Genomic DNA, 21129 nt, shown 5'->3' on the forward strand with positions numbered 1-21129 from the left:
ATAGACATGTTACTAGTAGTGTTCTCATAATGTTACAACACCAAATTCATACAGCAGCAGCCCTTTAATAACGCCGGAATGTCGGCAAACAGGCTGTCAAATTTCTCAAATTTCTCAACTTCTCAACGATGCTACACTAAGTTCACTTAGCTCGCCTTACTGCTACATCTATGCCAATTTGCTGTTGCTGTTGATGTCAATCTGTTTTTCGTTGTCATAAAACCAATAAATACATTTTGAACCATAATGAATGGCTAAGTGCTGCCTGTGATTGGCTGAGCGCTCAGCCAATCAGATACAGCCCTTTCAGCAAGCGGGGATTTTTAAATCCCCGTCTGCTGAAAGAGATTCAGAGTAGTACATGGAGAAGACGCGGCTGGACGCACCTGAGCCCCGACAGCTGCAGAGAGGTGAGTATATATATATTTTTTTTATTTTTAACGCATTTTAGGGATGATTTTTCAGGGAAGGGCTTATATTTAAAGCTCTTCACCGAAAATCACTGCAGGGATTGCCGGCAGACCATTGCTTTCAATGGGGCTGCAGAAGAGCCGGGGAGAACATCGCAATCCTGCCACAGCTGTGGCAGGGGATTCTTTACTCCCCACGGGTAGTCCCCTTGTCACTGAACACTGTGACAGTGCTGTCACAGTGTTGAGTGACAAAGGGACTCTCCGCGGGGAAAATTTACACGCACCACGGACCTATGGTGCATGCTATCTTTTGCAGGTGCACGCGTTTGAACACCTGTAAAACACGGACATGTGAAAACACCATAGGGAACCAATGATTCTAAGACGTGTGGTTTTGTGAGCATATAAACACTCTCGCCTGAATTCGCCCTTATAGAGGTTTTATTATGTTTTACTACCTTTGCACAGTATAAATCCCTTTTTTTTTTTACAAAAATACTTGTTGTGTTGCGCCACATTCTAGACGACAGCGTTTTTATTTTTCCATCGACAGAGCTGTTTCAGGCCTGATGTTCTGCAGCAACTTGTAGTTTTTATTGCTACCAATTTGATGTATATACGTTTTTTAATTAGTTTTTTAGTCCTGTTTTGAGGAAATGATATAATCCAAAAAAATGGGTCTTTTGGCATTTAAATTTTTATTTATAGACATTAGCATACTGGATCAATAATGTAATATTTTATAGTACAGGTAGTTATGGATGTGGTGATACCAATTATAGGTAGGGTTTTTAAGTTTTTTTTTTTTTACAGTATTCAAAGCCTTGTGTAAGGGGAAGAAGATTTAAATTTTTTTTTCTGTAAAGAAATTTAGATGGCATGGTCAGCATTGACTGCAGCATCTGTAGGATTAACCCCTTCATGACACGGCCTATTTTGGGCTTAAGGACGCAACAATTTTTGGCGGATTTTCTTCTCCGTTTATCAAAAGTCATAACTTTTTTATTTTTCCGTCGACGCGGCCGTATGGGGGCTTGTTTTTTGCGTGGCGAACTGTAGTTTTTATCGGTGCCAATTTTTCGTACATTAACTATATTGTAAAACTTTTATATTTTTTTTAATGATAGCAGAGAGAGAAAACGCATCAATTCTGCCATAGATTTTTTTTTTACAGCGTTAATCATGCAGCATAAATGAGACATTCCATTTTTTCTGCGGACCGGTACGGTTACAATGATACCAAAATTCTTACATTTTTTTTAGGTTTTCCCACTTTTTTGCAATAAAAACCCTTTTTCTTGGAAATCTTTTTTTTTCTAAATTGCTGCATTCAAAGTCCTGTAACTTTTTTATTTTTTGATGTACGGCACTCTATGAGGGCTTATTTTTTGCGAGACGAGCTGTAGATTTTATTGGTACCATTTTGGGGTACATACGGCTTTTTTGATCACTTTTATTGCGTTTTTAGTGAGGCAAAATGCTAAAAATTAGCATTTTGCCTCAGTTTTTTAGCATTTTTTTAAGCGTTTTTTTCCGTGCACAGTCAAAAGCATGTGCAACTTATTGTACGCATCGTTACAGACGCGACAATACCCAATATGTGGGGTTTTATATTTTTTTATCTTTTTTTATGCTAATCTGAGAAAAAGCATAAAAAATGTTTTTTTTACTCTTTTTTTAACATTTTTTTAAATTCTTTTTTTAATCTTTGTTTTTTTTACACTGTTTGTGTCCCTCTGAGGGACTTTGCCACTGCCCTGATGATCGCTGTCATAAGGCATGACAGAGCTACTGCTCTGCCATGCCTTATCGCTTGTACAGCGATTATAGGCATTGGCAATACAGGACGCCAGTGTCTGGCGTCCTGTTGCCATGGTGACAGGCCGGGCTCTCGCGATGACATCGCGAGTTCCGGCTGGAGACACAGAAGGAGCCGCGCTCCCTCTGTGAAGTCTCTCTCTGCCGCGATCTACTTAGATCGCAGCAGGGAAGGGGTTAACAGCGGGGGGGGGGGGGGCATCTCCGATGCCCCCCCGCTGTTGCAGCAGGACGCCAGCTGTGACTGACAGCCGGCTCCCGCTGCAGGATAGCGCGGGATCATATGTGATCCCGCGCTATCTCCAGGACGTAAGTTTACGTCCTGTTGCGGGAAGTACCAGGCTGCCAGGACGTAAACTTACGCCCTGCAGCGGGAAGGAGTAAATAGATGAGCAAGTCCTCATCATTTTACACCTTCTCAGAGAGCAAATATGCTTTTATTATGGGGGTGATAACATGAACAAAAATTAATGTCCCCCCTCCCCTGCAGTAGGGAGATATATAGGAGAATCACAGATCGTCTCTGCTGCAGGCTTCTTCCCCTCCCCCTCTGCTCTGCACACACTGACTGAATACTGACAACTGTAAATTTACTATTTATGACTAAACCTTAAATGGCTGTAGCTCTGGTTCTGTACGGCTGGGTTCACATGGGACGGATTTGCCACAGAGATTCTATGCAGAATTTATGTGTGGCAAATCCGCCCGCAACTCCTAATCCCGGGATTAGCCAACCATGTGGACGAGATTTTGCAAAAATCTCGTACACACGGGGCGGACAATCTGTTGCGTCAAAGCTGGGCTAAACTGGCGTGGAATTGCCAGCCGCAGCAAGTCAATTCTTTTTTTTTCCATTGCGGCCTCTCTCCTCTTTATGGGGAGACAAAAGCCGCAAGGGAATGCCAGTGGCCAAACCACTCCAAAACCCGCGGTGAAATGCTGCGGGTTTTGAAGCTGCAGAAATCTCGCAGCTTTTCTGTGCGGTGAAGCCGCAAGATTTCCGCCCCATGGGAACCCAGCCATAGGGCTACGGCAATACTAAGCTAAGATTCCTGGCTTTAAAATGCTACCAAAAGCACGTCCATAGATAGAAGCGGAGCTGCAGCCTTTACAATAGAACGAGCTCTTTTAGTCCAAAACTGTAAAGTCCTTTTCCCTCCAAAGGAAAGAAAATTAATAGAACAATCCAAATAAGTGTCTAGCAAAAAGGGAACCGAGCTCCTCCTAAACTGCTATGTTTTATCAAGTATGTGCAATATAAACCCTTTTTTGATAATATGCCCCGTCCTACTGATTGCAATTGCTACTACTCGCAATAAACTGCCCCCGGCAGTCACACCGATTCAGCCACTATACGGCCTAACCATTGTCTATATGTATAGCATCCCTCACTCTCCACCCCGCCATACCGGGCACATGTCCACCCCACCATACCGGGCACATGTCCACCCCGCCATACCGGGCACATGTCCACCCCACCATACTGGGCACATCTCCACCCCACCACACCGGGCACATGTCCACCCCACCATACCGGGCACATGTCCACCCCACCATACCGGGCACATGTCCACCCCACCATACCGGGCACATGTCCACCCCACCATACTGGGCACATCTCCACCCCACCACACCGGGCACATGTCCACCCCACCACACCGGGCACATGTCCACCCCACCATACCGGGCACATGTCCAGCCCCATTACCTTCTGTATTACCACATTATTTGTATTATGTAAGCTCGTTGGAGCCCCGCACCCCTACTGTCTCCATCAGCTGATAACTACATGTAACCGTGGTTTTGTCTCTGCCCCCCCCCCCCCCCGTTTTGTAAGCGCTGCTGAATATGTTGGCGCTATATAAAGATTTTTTTTTTTTTACAAAAATACTTTTCGTGTAGCGCCACATTCCAGGACCAGAGCATCGTTATATTTCCATCAACAAAGCTGCATCATGCCTGTTTTCTGTGGGACAACTTGTAGTTCTTATTGCTACCATTTTGAGGTATATAAGACTTTTTAATTATTTTTTTATTCCTGTTTAAGGGAAGTGAGATGATCAAAAAACGCCTATTTTGAATTTTTTTCCTAGGTTTTTGTTCTAATGGACGTTTCCGTGCTTGATAAATAATGTAATATGCTATAGTACAGGTAGGGATATATGTGGTGATACCAATTATATGTAGAGGTTTTTTTGTTGTTGTTTTCTTTTTATATTTGCAATATTGAAAGCCATGTGTAAGTGGAAAAAGTTTTAACATTTTTTTTGTAAAAAGAATGTTGATGCTATGGTCAGCAAACACTGCAGCATCTGCAGGGTTAAACAGTATAGAGGAGTGATTAGATGAACAGGTCCTCATCATTTTGCGCCTTTTGTGGGGAAAAAAACCCCATATGTGACAATCAGAGAGCAAATATGCTCTCTGATTCATGGGGGTGATAATATGAACAAAAATTCAGGTTACCCTTCCCAAGCAACAGGAAGATGTACAGGAGAATCACAGGTCTTCCCTGCTAGTGGTGGTCTCCTCTCACCCCCGCTCCTCTGCACTCACTAAAAATTGACAGCTGTAAATTTAGTATTCCCGACTTCACTTTAAATGGCTGCGGCTCCGTTTCTGTAAGGGCTACAAACATGCTTTTGGTGTCCTTTTAAAGCCAGGAATCTTATCATGTTGGTAACCCTGATAGAACTGGAACTATAACCATTTAAAGAACATTTCCAAACCAAAAGGTTACACTTTCTGCAGACAAACCTTTGCGCAGACCATCGTAAACAATGATTTGCGTTACATTTTAAAACAAGGGTTAGCCGCAGTAATCAAAATCATCATCCGACTTATTTATTTTCTGTTTCTCTCCTGCTTAGTGGTAATTCCTGGTATAAAAAATGCTGTAAATGGACTTTAACCCCTTACTGATCATCCATATGCGTTTTCACGTCCTGGGTGTCTGGGCTTTAATCTACAGGGCCGTAAAGACACGCCAGCCCTGTAGACTAAAGCCTCGGAGTCTGTGTATGTGACAGTTCCTTGCTATCGGCTGCCGGAGGTGTAATACGTTTTTAACATCAGCGACACCTGGTGTTGTCGATCACTCGAGAAATACGCAGGCTGCTGCGATGCGGTGTGCAATGTTTTTCCAGGAAAAAGCATGGCTGACACTCGAACATCGCCTGATCAAAAATGCAATATTGCCGCCAGTGTGAAGGGGCCCTTACAGTTGAAAAAAAAAAACCCTAAGCTAATGTGGCTGCATAAATATACACACCCTTAGGTCGGTGTCTAACAGCCTGGCACATTTAGACTTGGCAATCTTTGCCCACTCTTCCCTGCAAAAGTGCTACAAATCTGTCAGCTTCTGAGGACCTCTCGTGTGTAGCGCCCTCTTCAGGTCGCCCACAGATCTTCAGTAGGATTCTGGTCTGGGTTCTGGCTGATCCATTCCAAAACTGTGATCTTCTGGTGAAGCCATTCTCTTGGTGATTTTTTTCTCTTGGTGGCCTGAAGATTTTGTGCCAAAATGGACTGTTATTTGGGACTGTTCATAATTCCCTCGCCCTTGACTAAAACTGCCCCCACCATCCTCACGTCGGTCTGGGGGTCTTCTGGAGATTGCAGGGTTGGCTTTACACCAAACAGATCTTATGGAATTCTGGACAACAAGTTCCCCCTCAGTCTCATCAGACAGAACACATTCTTCCACAAACGTCTGGCAGACGGGATGGAGATTTTAGTGAAACATGGCTTAGATGCTGTTCTTTGTTAGTGAAGTTTTCGGCCTTGCCCCTCACCCACAGCCCAGACATATGCAGAACACGGGAGATGGTTGTCACATGACTACACAACCAGGACTGGCCAGAAACTCCTGCAGCTCCTTTAATGTTGCTGTTGGCCTCTTGGGACAATCTTCTTCTGGTGCCCCCACCATCCTCACTGTAGTCTGGGGCTCTTCTGGTGATTGCAGGGTTGGCTTTACACCAAACAGATCTTATGGAATTCTGGACAACAAGTTCCCCCTCAGTCTCATCAGACAGAACACATTCTTCCACAAACGTCTGGCAGACGGGATGGAGATTTTAGTGAAACATGGCTTAGATGCTGTTCTTTGTTAGTGAAGTCTTCGGCCTTGCCCCTCACCCACAGCCCAGACTTATGCAGAACACGGGAGATGGTTGTCACATGACTACACAACCAGGACTGGCCAGAAACTCCTGCAGCTCCTTTAATGTTGCTGTTGGCCTCCTGGGACTATCTTCTTCTGGTCTTTTCATCCATTTCTGAGGGACGTCCAGTTCTTGGTGATGTCACTGTTGGGCCATTAGTCCCCTTCTTGCTGTTGGTCTTCACTGTGTTCCATGGCAGATGTAATGCCTTGGACATGTTGTTGTGGTCTCCTGACTGACATCTTCCAACAATCAGATCCCTTTGATTTGCTGTAAGATCTTTATGGACCAACGAAGAAAATGTCAGGAAGAGTCGAGCTTTATATTGGTTACCACGTAACCGAGGGTCTGGAAATCCCTGGGCCCACCTTTCGCCCTTAGCTTCATCTACGGGGGTCAAAGACGAAGCTAAGGGTGAAATGTGGGCGTTGGGACGCAGGGATTTCTCGACCCTCGGTTAGGTGGTAACACTTTATTAAGTGCATGACATTGAGCTTGGTTGTGCCTATTGTAGGTTGATATGAATTTCTCATATGTGTGACCTGAGGTGATGGATTTCTGTACGTAGTGGTGCTGCATATCCTACATGTTCGGTATTTTAAATGTTTTTTATTATATATGTGATTTTCAATAATAATTTCTGCAGTCCTGTGTTGGACATTTATTTTGGGGTTGTCATGTTATAACAGGGGTGTGTAAAACCTTTTTATTTGCCCTTTCTCTCTGCAGGACTGGGACCTGCACATCAAGGGCCGAATGCATCTTCAGAATGTGATGAGTTACTCTGAGAGGTAGGTGTGCAGTGGAGGTAGGTTGTATCCCGGAAGTGTCAGTTTAAAGTTGTCTGGAGTCTGATGTTCTTTTTTTTTTTAGTAGCGGTATAACTTGTGCTCCCAACTCCACGGACGGGGGATTACCTGCCGCTCTAAATGCTGACTTTCACCCCGTGAACAATGAAGGTGAGAGACTCTGTCCTAGAAGTGGTGTAATGTATTACACTTGGCTCGGAGAATGCATCTAAGTGTATTAAAGGCGGCGGCCAGATCAGTGTAACACATGGCAGAACTATTTAACCTTATCAAATATTTCGCTGCGAGTCCAGCTCTCTGGAGTTTATAAACATAAGAGCTTTTCAGTATCTGCCCTCAGCAGAGATTAATCAGACTACAACGAGGAAATGACACCGAGAGCGACTCCATAACCTTGACCACAGAGTAATCTCATGTACGGACCAACAATAGCCTTGTATACCGAGAGGCGAAGTGTGAAAGGGCGCAAGCCTCCCACCCGCAACCTCCCCTCCCATTTTACAGGTATTGAAAGCAACAATACACAAGTTAGCCAACACATATTTGAAGCATTGAGACTTGTCTGAAGTGACAAATTAATAGTATCTCAGTAGTGGCCCCAATAATGTCGCCCTTAGTGGCCCAAAAATTAATAGTACCCCCTTAATGGCCCCAGTAGTTATAGTGAACCCATCAGGGGTCCCAGTAGTAATACTGACCCACTTAATGGTCCCAGTAGTTTCAGTGATCTCATCAGGGGCTCCAGTAATAATAGTATCCCCCATAGTAGCCCCAGTCGTAATAGTGTCTCCCATAGTGGCCCTACTAATATTAGTGTCCCCTATAGTGGCCCCAATAGTAATAGTGTCCCCAGTAGTAATAGTGCTCCCTATAGTGGCAGCAGTAGTAATAGTGATCCCCCCACAGTAGTCCTAGTAGTAATAGTATCCCCCCCTATTGCCCTTTCCCCTAGCCTCTGTGTGCACCATCCTGCATGCAGCGCAGATAGGGGGTTAGGGGTCAGTGGTCACAGGCTCGGCAGTAACCGGACTGGTGCTGCAGTATGAGTGAAATGCCTGTTGGGTTGCTACTGGAGCGGCTCGCAGCAGGCAATCATTTTTTACCGGCCATTAGTGGCCAGTGAAAAACAATTACCAGCCAGGTGGCAACCTGCCGCCCCTCTGTAGATTGCTGCCATGGGTTGGGGCCCCCCTGTATGCAAGGTATGGATGTATTCTTATTGTTAGAATCTCTATCCTGGTTGTCAGAGGGCTGCAACTTGTGATGTGGCCAAATTCTGTAAGAATATATTGGTGAATCACGGTTTCTGCAATTCAGTAACAAATTAATCCAATAATTTGCACGCATTGTTACTTCAGCAACTTTCTGCAAAAAAAAAAAAACAGGGAAAGATCCCTTACTTCCCTTCACACAGCCCTAAAACCATATCACTAACCCCTTCACGACCGTATACTTATGTCATGTGTTCGTGAAGGGTGTATGCAGCAAGCTCAGGCGTTTGCTCCATGCCCTGCGATTATCAGCTGTTTTTGACAGCTGACAACTGCCAGTAGCTGCCATTATTAGAGCTGACATTGATTGCAGCAGTTAACTATTTAAATGCCGTGGTAAAAGTTGACCGTGTGTCTAAACAGTTAGCCACAGGGGAGCGGGCCCCTCCAACATGATTGTGGGGTGGCGATGGGCTAGCATGGCATAGTGAAGTCTCCCAGGGCTGCTGCAAATGCCTGTGACAACGGAAGTGTGGCTGTGGATTTCACACCAAAATTCTACAGCGAAGTACAGTACAATGTAAGTGAAGGAGGGTTTAGCAAACGTGTTCACTTACAGTGGAATAGGGTAGGATCCCATGTCTTAGTAGACAGGGCTGAAAAAAAGTCAAAATCTGTCCGTATAAACCACAAAAAAACACTTGGTTTTTAGGCCAATTTTTTGCATTTGATGCATATTTGAAGTGCCATGTATTCTATTGCAAAAAACGATGCGTACAACAGAAAAGTAGCGCTATGTCACTTTTAATGCGATATGGATTTTAAATATATGTCGAGGGAAAAAAACACTTCATCAAGACAGAGACATGGTTTCCCATCACAAACCAATGGGACGTGTATTGGAAGCGTATTGTGGCGCATATTTTGCAGCAGAATAAACCCCAAAATACCCTTTTTGACCATACCCATAGGGTAAGGCTGCCTGTCCACGGGCGCTGCAAAATCCCATGGCGAATCTCCACCGTGGGCGCTGCTGCCCGGGAGCAGGAGCCGGCAGATGGATCTCCGCGGTGAATAGAGATAGGCTGACTGCGGAGAATCGCGGCAAACCGCAGCATGCTGCGATTTGCCGGCCACGAGCGGAGAATCGCTATGATTCTCCGCTCGTGGACAGGGGGGCTGCGCTTTCCATAGCAACGCTGTAATGCAGGAAGCAAATTAGAAGGTCAAAATTAGCATCAAAATCAAAGCTTTAATTTTGGTGTGGGTTTTGTAGCAGATTTGCTCTGTGGACACATTCCCTGAAGATCACTACTTACTGCAATACCAAAATATTGCAGTATATAGTACAAGGGATCAAATGATCACAAGTTCCAGTCCTCTGTACAGATTTTAAAAAAATGGAGAAAAGTTTTTTTTATACAATTTTCTAAACAGAGAAAAATAAAATATTAAGGGCTCATGCCCACGGCTGCGATGGGCTCAACCAGCGGAATATCGCAGCGGAGTCCGCTACGGCACCCCCCTAAAACCCTTATACGTAACACTCCAGATCCTCCGTACACATCCCGCATGGAGGGCTGGCGCGCATGCACAGTACAGCGCATGACGTGTCGGCAGCGTCAGATGACACGTCCGGCACTCGGTGGGGCCACGTATTTACGCGATACTTCCGCTGTGCTACAACGGAAGTATAGCATGATGGGCGGCTTACATTGACGTATAACGCGGCAGAAATCTGGCAATGGGCATTAACCCTAAGAATTCAACCCCCCTCCTTTACCAATACAAAAGCTAAACAATGATAAAACCCACATATTTAGTATCATATATTTATTCAGCACAATGAACCCTGTAAAAAAAAAAAAAAAAAACAGTCCCAGAATTGTGTGGTTTTTTTTTTATTACCCCAGCTCCCACAAAAATTGAATAGCGATAAAAAAAAGTATGTACCCCAAAATAGTACTAATAAAAGAACTATAGCTCGCACCCCAAAAGATGAGCCCTCATGCTGCAAAGTCACAACAAAGGCGGTTGTAAAGCACATGAAAAGGTTAACAAACCGTGGCGCAGAAAGTTATCGTAATGCATTAACGGTACTTGGTAAAGCAAGCCAGATGTCAGATGTACTGAGCCCCAACATATGTAACACATGACTAACTGTAATCTGCACTCCCGCAGGCTTTGTATCAGATATTGATCAGCTCTACCCTCCCAGCGCAGCGGCTGCCTCATTTCTCCCGGCTGGAGCTCCCTTCTCAGGACCCATTGGTGTGAAGGTACAGTAATTAGTCTGATACATTATCTGGGTGGTGACTGCTCTCACTTAATCTGTACGACTTCCACACGTGTTTTACAAATTTGGGATTATTTGCAATAGTGTGCCCTCCTGTAGTAGCCGTGGTGTGAACGCTGGAGTGTCCAGGGTAACAGATGGCCTCCACAGTAACATCTACAACTGCTGCCGTCAAAACTTGTACAATGCCTAGAAAGAAAGCCCGAAAGCCAACACGTTTCTGTGCTCATGATCTGACACTGCCTAAAACACATTTAGGCCTCCTGCCCACAAAATATATCAGTGGAATCAGACCGGGCGCCCCCCAGAGACCCTTTACTCACCTGTCCGGATTTGCCACGAGTGTCTCTCCCGCTGAGCCGGCACGCGTGTGCAGTGCAGTACATGACATGGTGGCGCTAGGCTGTGACAGATATTTCCGCGATACTTCTGCAGTGCTCACACTGCAGAAGTATCGCAGGACAGACGGCTTCCATTGACTGCAATGGAAGCCGTCCGTGCGATTTTCCGTACAGAATAGAACATGCCGCGATTCTCCCCCGCGAGCGGAAAATCCCAGGTGATTTTTGCCCATGGGCATAGGAAAATCGTTTACCACAGCATGTCTATGGATGGACATTGTTGTGGAATTCGCGGCGGGTGTCTAACCGTGAATTCCGCAGTGATAAGCCGTCCCTGGGCATTCGGCCTCAGGCCGGGTGCACAAGGGCAGATTTGCATTGTGGAATCCGGATCAGGCGTCCGCCTCCAGATTCCGCAGCAAACACCGCCCATAGCATGCTATGAAAAAACACGTTTTCCTCTACACGAACGGAAATCAATTGTGATTTTCCGCTTGCGGAGGAAAAATCGCAGCATGCTGTATTTCTGTGTAGATTCTGCATGGACGGCTTCCATTGAAGTCAATAGAAGCCATCCGATCTGCGGCCCTTCCGCAATGATATTGCGGAAAGGTCGCAGATTCCGCGTCATCGCCTAGGGACGACGCGGGAAAAGCGGGGATTTGCTAAGTACAGTAAAGAAGAAGACATATCAGGTATGTGCGGGCGCCGGGCAGGCACAGGGTTGGATTCACTGCGGGCTTCGGAATCCGACCCAGCCATGAGCAGCCGGCCTTACACACGGCTGCTGTTTGTAGCATTGCTCTGCTTACGATACGTTCTGCATGTGGAATGTGACGGCTATTGTGGAAGGTGTTGAGGGGGATGAAGATGCATATTTGCTGACTGCAGTGTTCAGTAGCACCCGATGGTTGTACAGAAGGTTACAGGGAACCTGTCAGCAGATTTTAGGAACCTAAAGGTACCTTTACACAGGCCGATAGTCACTGGAATAATCGCTCCAGCAAGTAATTTCAGGCAACTGTTGCCCAGTGCGCTCAGCCAGACACGGGCTTCAGCAGTGGTGCTGCCATGACCGCTGAAGCCTGTGATTTGGTGAGCGGTGAAAGACATGTGACCACGGCAGCTCCTTCTGGGATCGCAGTAACGGGGCCTGGAGCTCCTGTACTGGGCAGGACGGGGCATTTAAGGAGGTGATTATGCTATGTGCTTCTATATTATTACATTTCCTGCCAATTAGATTTTTTTAGTCACAGAAACCCCTTTAATAAAGGGCCAGATGTCTGTTTCATGGCGTCCGGCTGTTATTTCGAGCTCTTCAAGTTTTGTTTATGTTCTTTGAAATATGTTGTTTGTTGAAATTAATTTGTGGATCTTGAAGTTCGTCTGCAGTCTGAATATATGCGGTTACCCTGCACGTCTATATAGAGCACTGGGATAGGACGCATGCAGCGCTCTCCCGTCGTGCCCTGCATCCTCCTGCTCTTTGGGAGCAAATTTATAGCGTACCTAAATTTAAAAAAAAAAGTTCCCCAGCAGCTCAGGTCCTCATTGGCGGCCGCTTTGTGGCTGTTTGCAATCAGTTTGAGCTCTTATCAATTCAGTTTTCCATGTGTATTTTTCTGTAGCCCTGCTGTTTGCATTCACAAAACAGGTGAGGGCATCCTAAGCAGTCATTCTACCAGTACTGTACTGGCCAGGACTTCCACTTCCACACTTCCCATTTGTTTTGCATAGCCTTGCTCCAATCAGATGCACCGGATGCCCATCAAATACCGAATACAATTCACACTTCCCACCTTCATCCATAAAGCTCTCCACAGCACCGGGCCGCCCTAAATTGTATCTCTCATCCACAGCACCGCGCTGCCCTAAATTGTATCCCTCATCCACAGCACCGCACCACCCTAAATTGTATCCCTCATCCACAGCACCGCACCGCCCTAAATTGTATCCCTCATCCACAGCACCGCACCACCCTAAATTGTATCTCTCATCCACAGCACTGCGCCGCCCTACATTGCATCCCTCATCCACAGCACCGCGCCGCCCTACATTGTATCTCTCATCCACAGCACTGCGCCGCCCTACATTGTATCCCTCATCCACAGCACCGCGCCGCCCTACATTGTATCCCTCATCCACAGCACAGCGCCACCCTACATTGTATCCCTCATCCACAGCACTGCGCCGCCCTACATTGTATCCCTTATCCACAGCACCGCACCACCCTACATTGTATCCCTCATCCACAGCACTGCGCCGCCCTACATTGTATCCCTCATCCACAGCACCGCGCCGCCTTACATTGTATCCGTCCTCCACAGCACCGCGCCGCCCTACATTGTATCCCTCATCCACAGCACCGCGCCACCCTACATTGTATCTCTCATCCACAGCACTGCGCCGCCCTACATTGTATCCCTCATCCACAGAACCGCGCCGCCCTACATTGTATCCCTCATCCACAGCACTGCACCGCCCTAAATTGTATCTCATCCACAGCACAGTGCCACCCTACATTGTATCCCTCCACAGCACCGTGCCACCCTACATTGTATCCCTCATCCACAGCACCGCGCCGCCCTACATTGTATCTCTCATCCACAGCACAGTGCCACCCTACATTGTATCTCTCATCCACAGCACCGCGCCGCCCTACATTGTATCCCTCATCCACAGCACCGTGCCGCCCTACATTGTATCCCTCATCCACAGCACCGCGCCGCCCTAAATTGTATCTCATCCACAGCACAGTGCCACCCTACATTGTATCCCTCATCCACAGCACCGCACCGCCCTACATTGCATCCCTCATCCACAGCACCGTGCCGCCCTACATTGTATCCCTCATCCACGGCACCGAGCCGCCATACGTTGTATCCCTCATCCACAGCACCGCGCCGCCCTACATTGTATCCCTCATCCACAGCACTGCGCCGCCCTACATTGTATCCCTCATCCACAGCACCGCGCCGCCCTACATTGTATCCCTCATCCACAGCACCGCGCCGCCCTACATTGTATCCCTCATCCACAGCACCGTGCCGGCCCACATTGTATCCCTCATCCACAGCACCGCGCCGCCCTACATTGTATCCCTCATCCACAGCACCGCGCCACCCTACATTGTATCTCTCATCCACAGCACCATGCTGCCCTACATTGTATCCCTCATCCATAGCACCGTTCTGCCCTACATTGTATCCTTCATCCACAGCACCGCATCGCTCTACATTGTATCCCTCATCCACAGCACCGCACCACCCTACATTGTATCCCTCATCCACAGCACCATGCTGCCCTACATTGTATCCCTCATCCACAGCACCGCACCACCCTACATTGTATCCCTCATCCACAGCACCATGCTGCCCTACATTGTATCCCTCATCCACAGCACCGTTCTGCCCTACATTGTATCCTTCATCCACAGCACCGCATCGCTCTACATTGTATCCCTCATCCACAGCACCGCACCACCCTACATTGTATCCCTCATCCACAGCACCATGCTGCCCTACATTGTATCCCTCATCCACAGCACCGCACCACCCTACATTGTATCCCTCATCCACAGCACCATGCTGCCCTACATTGTATCCCTCATCCACAGCACCGTGCTGCCCTACATTGTATCCCTCATCCACAGCACCGCACCGCCCTACATTGTATCCCTCATCCACAGCACCGTGCTGCCCTACATTGTATCCCTTATCTCAATCCACCACCCAGCCTGCGCCCTCCGCTCCGTTAACGAAATCAGAGTAAGTGCCCCTTTAATTCGAACCTCTCATTCCGCCTCCAAGACTGCTCCAGAGCAGCACGTTTTCTGGAATGCGCTACCCAAAACTATCCTGGCAATCCAGGACTAACAAAACTTCAGGAATGCTCTAAAAATGCACCACTTCAGGGAAGCATACCACATCTACTAAACCAAACCTTCTTCACTCCGCCTGATAACGTGCTCCCTATCCTTCTGACTGCTATCCCTGCTAGCTGTAACCAATCGCCCCCTGCAGTCATATCGATTCGGCCACTATATGGCCCAATTTGACTATTGTCTATGCGTACAGCATCCCTCACTTTCCACCTCGCCACACCGGGCACATCTCCAGCCCCTTTACCTTCTGTATCCCCCCATTACTTGTAGTATGTAAGCTCGTTGGAGCAGGACCCTCACCCCTACTGTCTCCATCAGCTGATTACTATGTAACCGTGGTTTTGTTTTCATTCCCCCGGTCTTGTAAGCGCTACGGAATATGTTGGCGCTATGTAAATAAAGAGTATTATTATTGTAATGTGATGATAGATAGATGAAGCCTAGAATGCTGTGTTTTCTGTGTCACCTCATGTACTCCCTGTCACAAAGTATTTCAGGATGTGAGGGATGTGCAGTAGCAGAGATCATGACTTTAATAAGAAACATAGACATTACTATTCCGGCCAAGACAGTGGCAAGCCTTCTACTTCCCTCTAAGCCGGGTGCTAAGACCATTTGAAGTTCAGCCGGGGGAGGTGCTGACTGTTTGCACAGATGTCAGGATACCTGTCAGCACTCACACGTCCACGGGGCCACTCAGATATTCTGGAATTTACTCACATTTTATAGATTAGTTTCCTTAACATCAAGGAGAAAACAATAGAGGAGCGCAATGCCATGGAGTTGGCCTCTCATATACTTTGTGTTCGCTCACACATTGTAAGATTTCTGCTAGCTGTCAATGAATGGCAACATTCTTGTTTACATCAAGAGCTACAGAAGTAATACATTTTACAGTTGAGGGTTTGCTACATTTGTATCCAGTCTAGACAATCCTCTATGAGCTATGGACACCACAGGCCGAGCTCACACGACTGTATGCTCATTGGCTATTACCCGCGCAGATTATTGCGCACATAATACGCAGTAGCAATCTCCCATACGCTTGTATCGTGCCGCTCACATAAGCCGTGCAAAATATGTGAAAAAAAAAATAGCAACATGTTTTATCTTGGCAAGTGCGCCAAAACAGTGTCTGGGGATTGGTGGCACCTGGCAAGTGTGCGTTGTCATTGTGTACCTGCCACTTGCTCACACGGCACGCTGGATACATGGTTGTTTGAGCCAGGCTGTACATGATACAATCAGGAAAGGAGAGATTTGTGATTCTGATGAGTTTACGTAGTAGAGGATTGTACGACCTGATAATGCATATTATAAGTGAAAGGCAGCGGCGCCATTTCCTGCGAAAGTTCTTGGTTTAACTTCAGAGGCCGGACAGACATCTGTCGGGGGTGATTTAGTGACCCCAGGGGACCCAATGACCCCGGAGGGCCCGATGACCCAATGACCCAGGAGGACCCAATGACCCAGGAGGTCCCGATGAACCCGGAGGAACCAATAACCCCGGAGGTCCTGATGACCCAGGAGGACCCGATGACCCAATGACCCAGGAGGACCCAATGACTCCGGAGGTCCCGATGAACCAGGAGGAACCAATAACCCAGGAGGTTCCGATGACCCAATGACGCGGGAGGACCCAATGCCCCAGGAGGACCCAATGACCCAATGACCCAGGAGGACCCAATGACCCAGGAGGTCCCGATGAACCCGGAGGAACCAATAACCCCGGAGGTCCTGATGACCCAGGAGGACCCGATGACCCAATGACCCAGGAGGACCCAATGACTCCGGAGGTCCCGATGAACCCGGAGGTCTCTTCCAACTCAAAAATGCAGATATTATTTTCCTAGATCGAGATCATCAATGGCAATAATTCACAATGGACCAGTCTTAGGCCAGGCTCACCTGACCGTGTCAGATTCCGCGAGCGTATATCCGCAGTGTATGACCACCGAAGCAAATTGTATATGATCGCGTATGCACATCGTATGGACAGCATATTGTCTATACAGAACAATGGATACAAACAGGGAATTACATCAGACAGTTGGAAACACCCTTCTATCGCTCAGGCAACCACCCTGGAAACACCCTCTTATGCTGTCGTGGTGAGCGCTGCTCTGACAGCCTTCAGGACAGAATGCTGCTCTCTCGGCTCGGTGGTTGAGCCCGGTAGAACAAGCGGAGGTTGCAGACAGTCTGGATGGTGTGTTGCTCCCCAGACTCCATCTGCATTGTCTGCCCACAAATTCCTGCCTTCTTTATACCATTTGTTATCTGGTCTCCTAGCATCGTGCGTACGAATCCGCGTCCACATGCACTGTTATTTGCGTATGCACTGCATTTCGAACGCATCCATAGTGATCAATGGGGCTCATATGCGTGGAATGCGTTGTAAAATAGAGCTTGCTGCCATTTTTCTTGCGTTTGCAGAATCCGCAATGCCTACACGCAAGTGTGAGTGAAAATGTGTAAGATAATACATTTGATTGCCCCCGTATTACAGCATACCAGACGCACGAATGGCGATCGCGGAATCCGCAATTCAAATCCGTCTTTATTTAAGAACGGCCTTAGTTTATGCTATAAAAAATATCAAGATTTGCTTGTCTGTCGGTATTAAATCCATGATTACCCTGAAACTGAGCTGCACAGGAGCGGCCCGCAAGCAGAGAGGACACTTATGGGTGCCTGGAAAAATAGCATTTACCGAAAGCAGTGGCGCCGCGACGAGGAGGCGACCTGAGAACGATGTACCGTGAGGTGACCACTTCACACTTCGCCTCAGTCAGCATAAATATTGTGTCCCCCGCACTGCCACACTTTGACACAACACAGGAATGACTTGTGCAGTAATCCAGTTACAGCTCCTGCTGTTGTATCAGGGGGCCGACAAGATACACTTGGCCTTTGCTTTAACCATAAACAAAGTGGTCAGGTTTCTAGAAAAGTCTAGCCATGTAGTCCACAAATAGATGGTTGTGTTCGCAGGATACGTCATGGATCCGGACCTGCATCAGCTTCGCTTGCGCTTTGTTTTTGTGATTTGTTTTATGCAAAGGTTTTCCTTTTATTTTATATATTTACATGACCTTCGTTAGTTTTTCCTTTCTTTCTGAATCTCCTGGCCGCATTCTCCCCAGATGGTCATGGATTCGCAGTTCTGACCAGCTCAGATCTACTTGGGGTTATGTGTTCATTTTCTAGTCAAAATCTCTGTCTGCATGACGTTGTTACATGGACCTGCCTGCAGGGGGACCCATACACTCCTGCCACAGTTACTGTTAATGATTGCACGGATATAATAGAGGAGATCACAGCGCACCCTCCTGGCTGTATACTTGCGGTCTGTACCTTTTGTAGGTGAATATAGAAGATAATGATAATTAAACTGTTTCCCTCACGCCACTCCCCAGCAGGGAAAAATGCTACAGCCTCTGGCTAATGCTGTGCTGATGTGTAATGGTATAGATGTGAAAATGGAAGTCTGATAAGCATCAGCCAGGGGCTGCACTGCATGGAAGTGACTGGACAAATGAAGTAATTTAATACTGACTCATCGCCTAATGCTGCATGTTCCATCTGTTATTTTGCTTCCGGTCATTTGTATCTGATAAGAAAAAGTGTTTTGCAACTTAGGCCCCGTGTCCACGGGCGATGCGAAGTCCCGCGGCAGATTTCCGCCGCGGGAGCCGCCGCTGAATCTCCGCCGGTCAGCCCTATTTGATTATGGCCCGCCGCGAGCGGAGAATCGCAATGATTCTCCGCTCGTGGACAGGTGCCGGCGCTTTCCATAGCAATGCTATGCAAAGCGGTGGCCGGGATGATTCGCCGGCGGTTTACCGCCAGTAAAATCCTGCCGTGGACGGGGGGCCTTACCTGTTTTACAATGTTGGTCCTTCAGAGCCGAGCTGGGTATGGGGTGTTACACAGATTAGATGCTATTACTGCAGTATATTTACTCTTCCAATGACTATGGCTTTATTCTCATCTGTGTTGCTGCCAGTTGTATGTGTTAAACGCTGCGGGAGCTGTTGATAAGTCGGCTATCGCCACTATGGCAGCGAGTGAACTGCGCATGACTGTATGTCTCACGCACGCTGTCATGTGTAGTGCGACTAGTTTCTTTTTTTTTTTCTTAAATCGCCTGCTCTTTCTCATGGCGGCATTGCGTGTGCGACAGCGCCCATACACACAGCATTACATGCACTACCATACAGAAGTCTAGTGATCTGGCTGTGTGCTACACGGTGAAACAGAACATGCTGCGATCTTTTCCACGCACGTATCTACACACAGTGTTTACCCGCTAATGTGAATGGATCAGTGAACATCAATGTACTTTCATTGACTCCATTGCCCACATAGTACACGGCCGTGCATCGCGTGCGTAATGCGCGGTGAAATCACAATTATGTGAATGAGCCCTTATGCGACGCAGCGAACACAACGATGCAAGTAATTAGAGCAGAAAGCGAGACGGATTCTCATTTGAAAACTTCTCTAGGAAAATAATTTTTACACAGGAAATATATGTTTTTACCAGGAATAAAATTGCTGTAAAGTTTGCAAAATAATGTGAACGGTAACAAAACCCAGCGAGGGTAATCTCCAGAAGGTCCCAATACCGACTACTGCTGGTCTTCTGTATATTCGGAGTGTACCGGCTCTCCAGAGGAGATCGCCCTCCAGAACACTTTTTCATTGCACTTTTGAGTGTTCTCAAAAAGGTCTTCCCGTAGTTTGTGTCCCTTGTTATCTCCCAGTTTGGCTCGGACTACTTTGTAACATGCAGCCAAGGGCCTCATTCCCACGGCTGTATGCGTAAAAACGCAGCGTCTTACCGCCATGTGAGCCGGCGGTGAGTTGGCATCGCTACTGTCAGGCGCAGTGTGACTAGTTTCTTTTTTTTTTTTATTTCCCCGCTTTGTCTCATAGCGACGATGTATATCAAGCACCGCATGTATACAATGTATGGTGTATGTACAGCGTTTAATATTCAACCCATAGAGAATAATAGGTCTGTACGTGCGTAATACACGGTAAAATAGAACAAGCTGCAATCCTTTTTACGCGCCTATTATACGCAATGTATATACCCCAATGTGAGTGGATCAATGATAATCAACGTATTTATTGACTCCATTCACTGCGGAGTCAGTGGGAATGAGCCCATAGTAAGCAGCTGGTGACAGGACCTGATCTGGTTGAGGACATGCAGAACTTTTATTCAACAGTATTGGTAAAACAGCATGACAGACCATGTAATTAAAGGGGTTGTCCAGCTGCAAACAATTGATGGACTATCCTTAGGACAGTAGGGGTCTGCTGCCTGGAACACCTCTGATTAGCTCCTCACCCAAAAGGGAAGCACACCGCTCCGTTCTCAATGCAGCGGTCCCTGTCTTTTGCAGGTAAAGTTCCCATTCACTTCAATGCTTGTAATACCAAACTTGGCCACTGCTGTGGGAACAGAGCTGTCTGCTTATTGCAGAAATCGGCTCAGTGCACAAGCCCACATGCTGGGTGACCAGCTGTTCGGCAGGGGTCTCAGATAGCAGACCCCTGCCAATCTAGTATTGACGGCCTATCCTAAGGCTCATTTTACACAAAGTGATAAAGCATTTGCATGAGAGAACAATGACAGAGTTCGCTCATACAGCCTGTTTATACAGGCAGATAAATCGTTCACAAGGTCGTTTGCGAATTATTCAGTCGTTCGCATTCTTTGTACCAGTGAATGTAAACATTTACCGCACAACAAGGTACAAATGATTATTTTTATGCCTTAGTAAAATGACCAACGAGAAGCAAATGAATTCTTGTTCATCACTCAATAGTTGGTCGTGTTTACACTGAACGATTGTCGTTCAAATTGGCACAATCCAGTGATTTTTTTGAACGATACCGTTCTATCTAAGAGCCCTAAGGATGAGCCAGCAACAGTTTACAAGCGGACAATCCCTTTAAGAGTTGAGACAAACAATCCCAATGATGACAGTAATGCAGCTCTGATGTTCCCTTAGTTTACACAGAGGAAATCTTCAGCCGGCCGGGTGGTTCATATCTGCAACCTGCCTGAAGGAAGCTGCAATGAGACGGATGTCATTAACCTCGGGCTGCCCTTCGGGAAGGTCACCAACTACATTTTGATGAAATCAACAAATCAGGTAATTTTAGACGTTCCTT

General features: G+C 47.0%; 1 protein-coding gene across 2 annotated transcripts in view; it reads left to right on the plus strand.

Moving 5' to 3' along the window:
* Positions 1-21129, plus strand: part of RBM20 (RNA binding motif protein 20) — a 273263-nt gene that overhangs the window by 189366 nt on the left and 62768 nt on the right. Inside the window, exons 3-6 of one of the 2 annotated variants that reach the window (XM_066601410.1) lie at positions 7127-7188; positions 7271-7356; positions 10599-10696; positions 20967-21110. In XM_066601410.1, the coding sequence (XP_066457507.1) occupies positions 7127-7188; positions 7271-7356; positions 10599-10696; positions 20967-21110 (390 nt within the window). The remainder of the gene's footprint in view (positions 1-7126; positions 7189-7270; positions 7357-10598; positions 10697-20966; positions 21111-21129) is intronic. The other variant, XM_066601411.1, reaches the window with a different exon arrangement.

The sequence above is a fragment of the Eleutherodactylus coqui genome, chromosome 4 (genome assembly GCF_035609145.1).
Source record: "Eleutherodactylus coqui strain aEleCoq1 chromosome 4, aEleCoq1.hap1, whole genome shotgun sequence".
Taxonomy (NCBI): domain Eukaryota; kingdom Metazoa; phylum Chordata; class Amphibia; order Anura; family Eleutherodactylidae; genus Eleutherodactylus; species Eleutherodactylus coqui.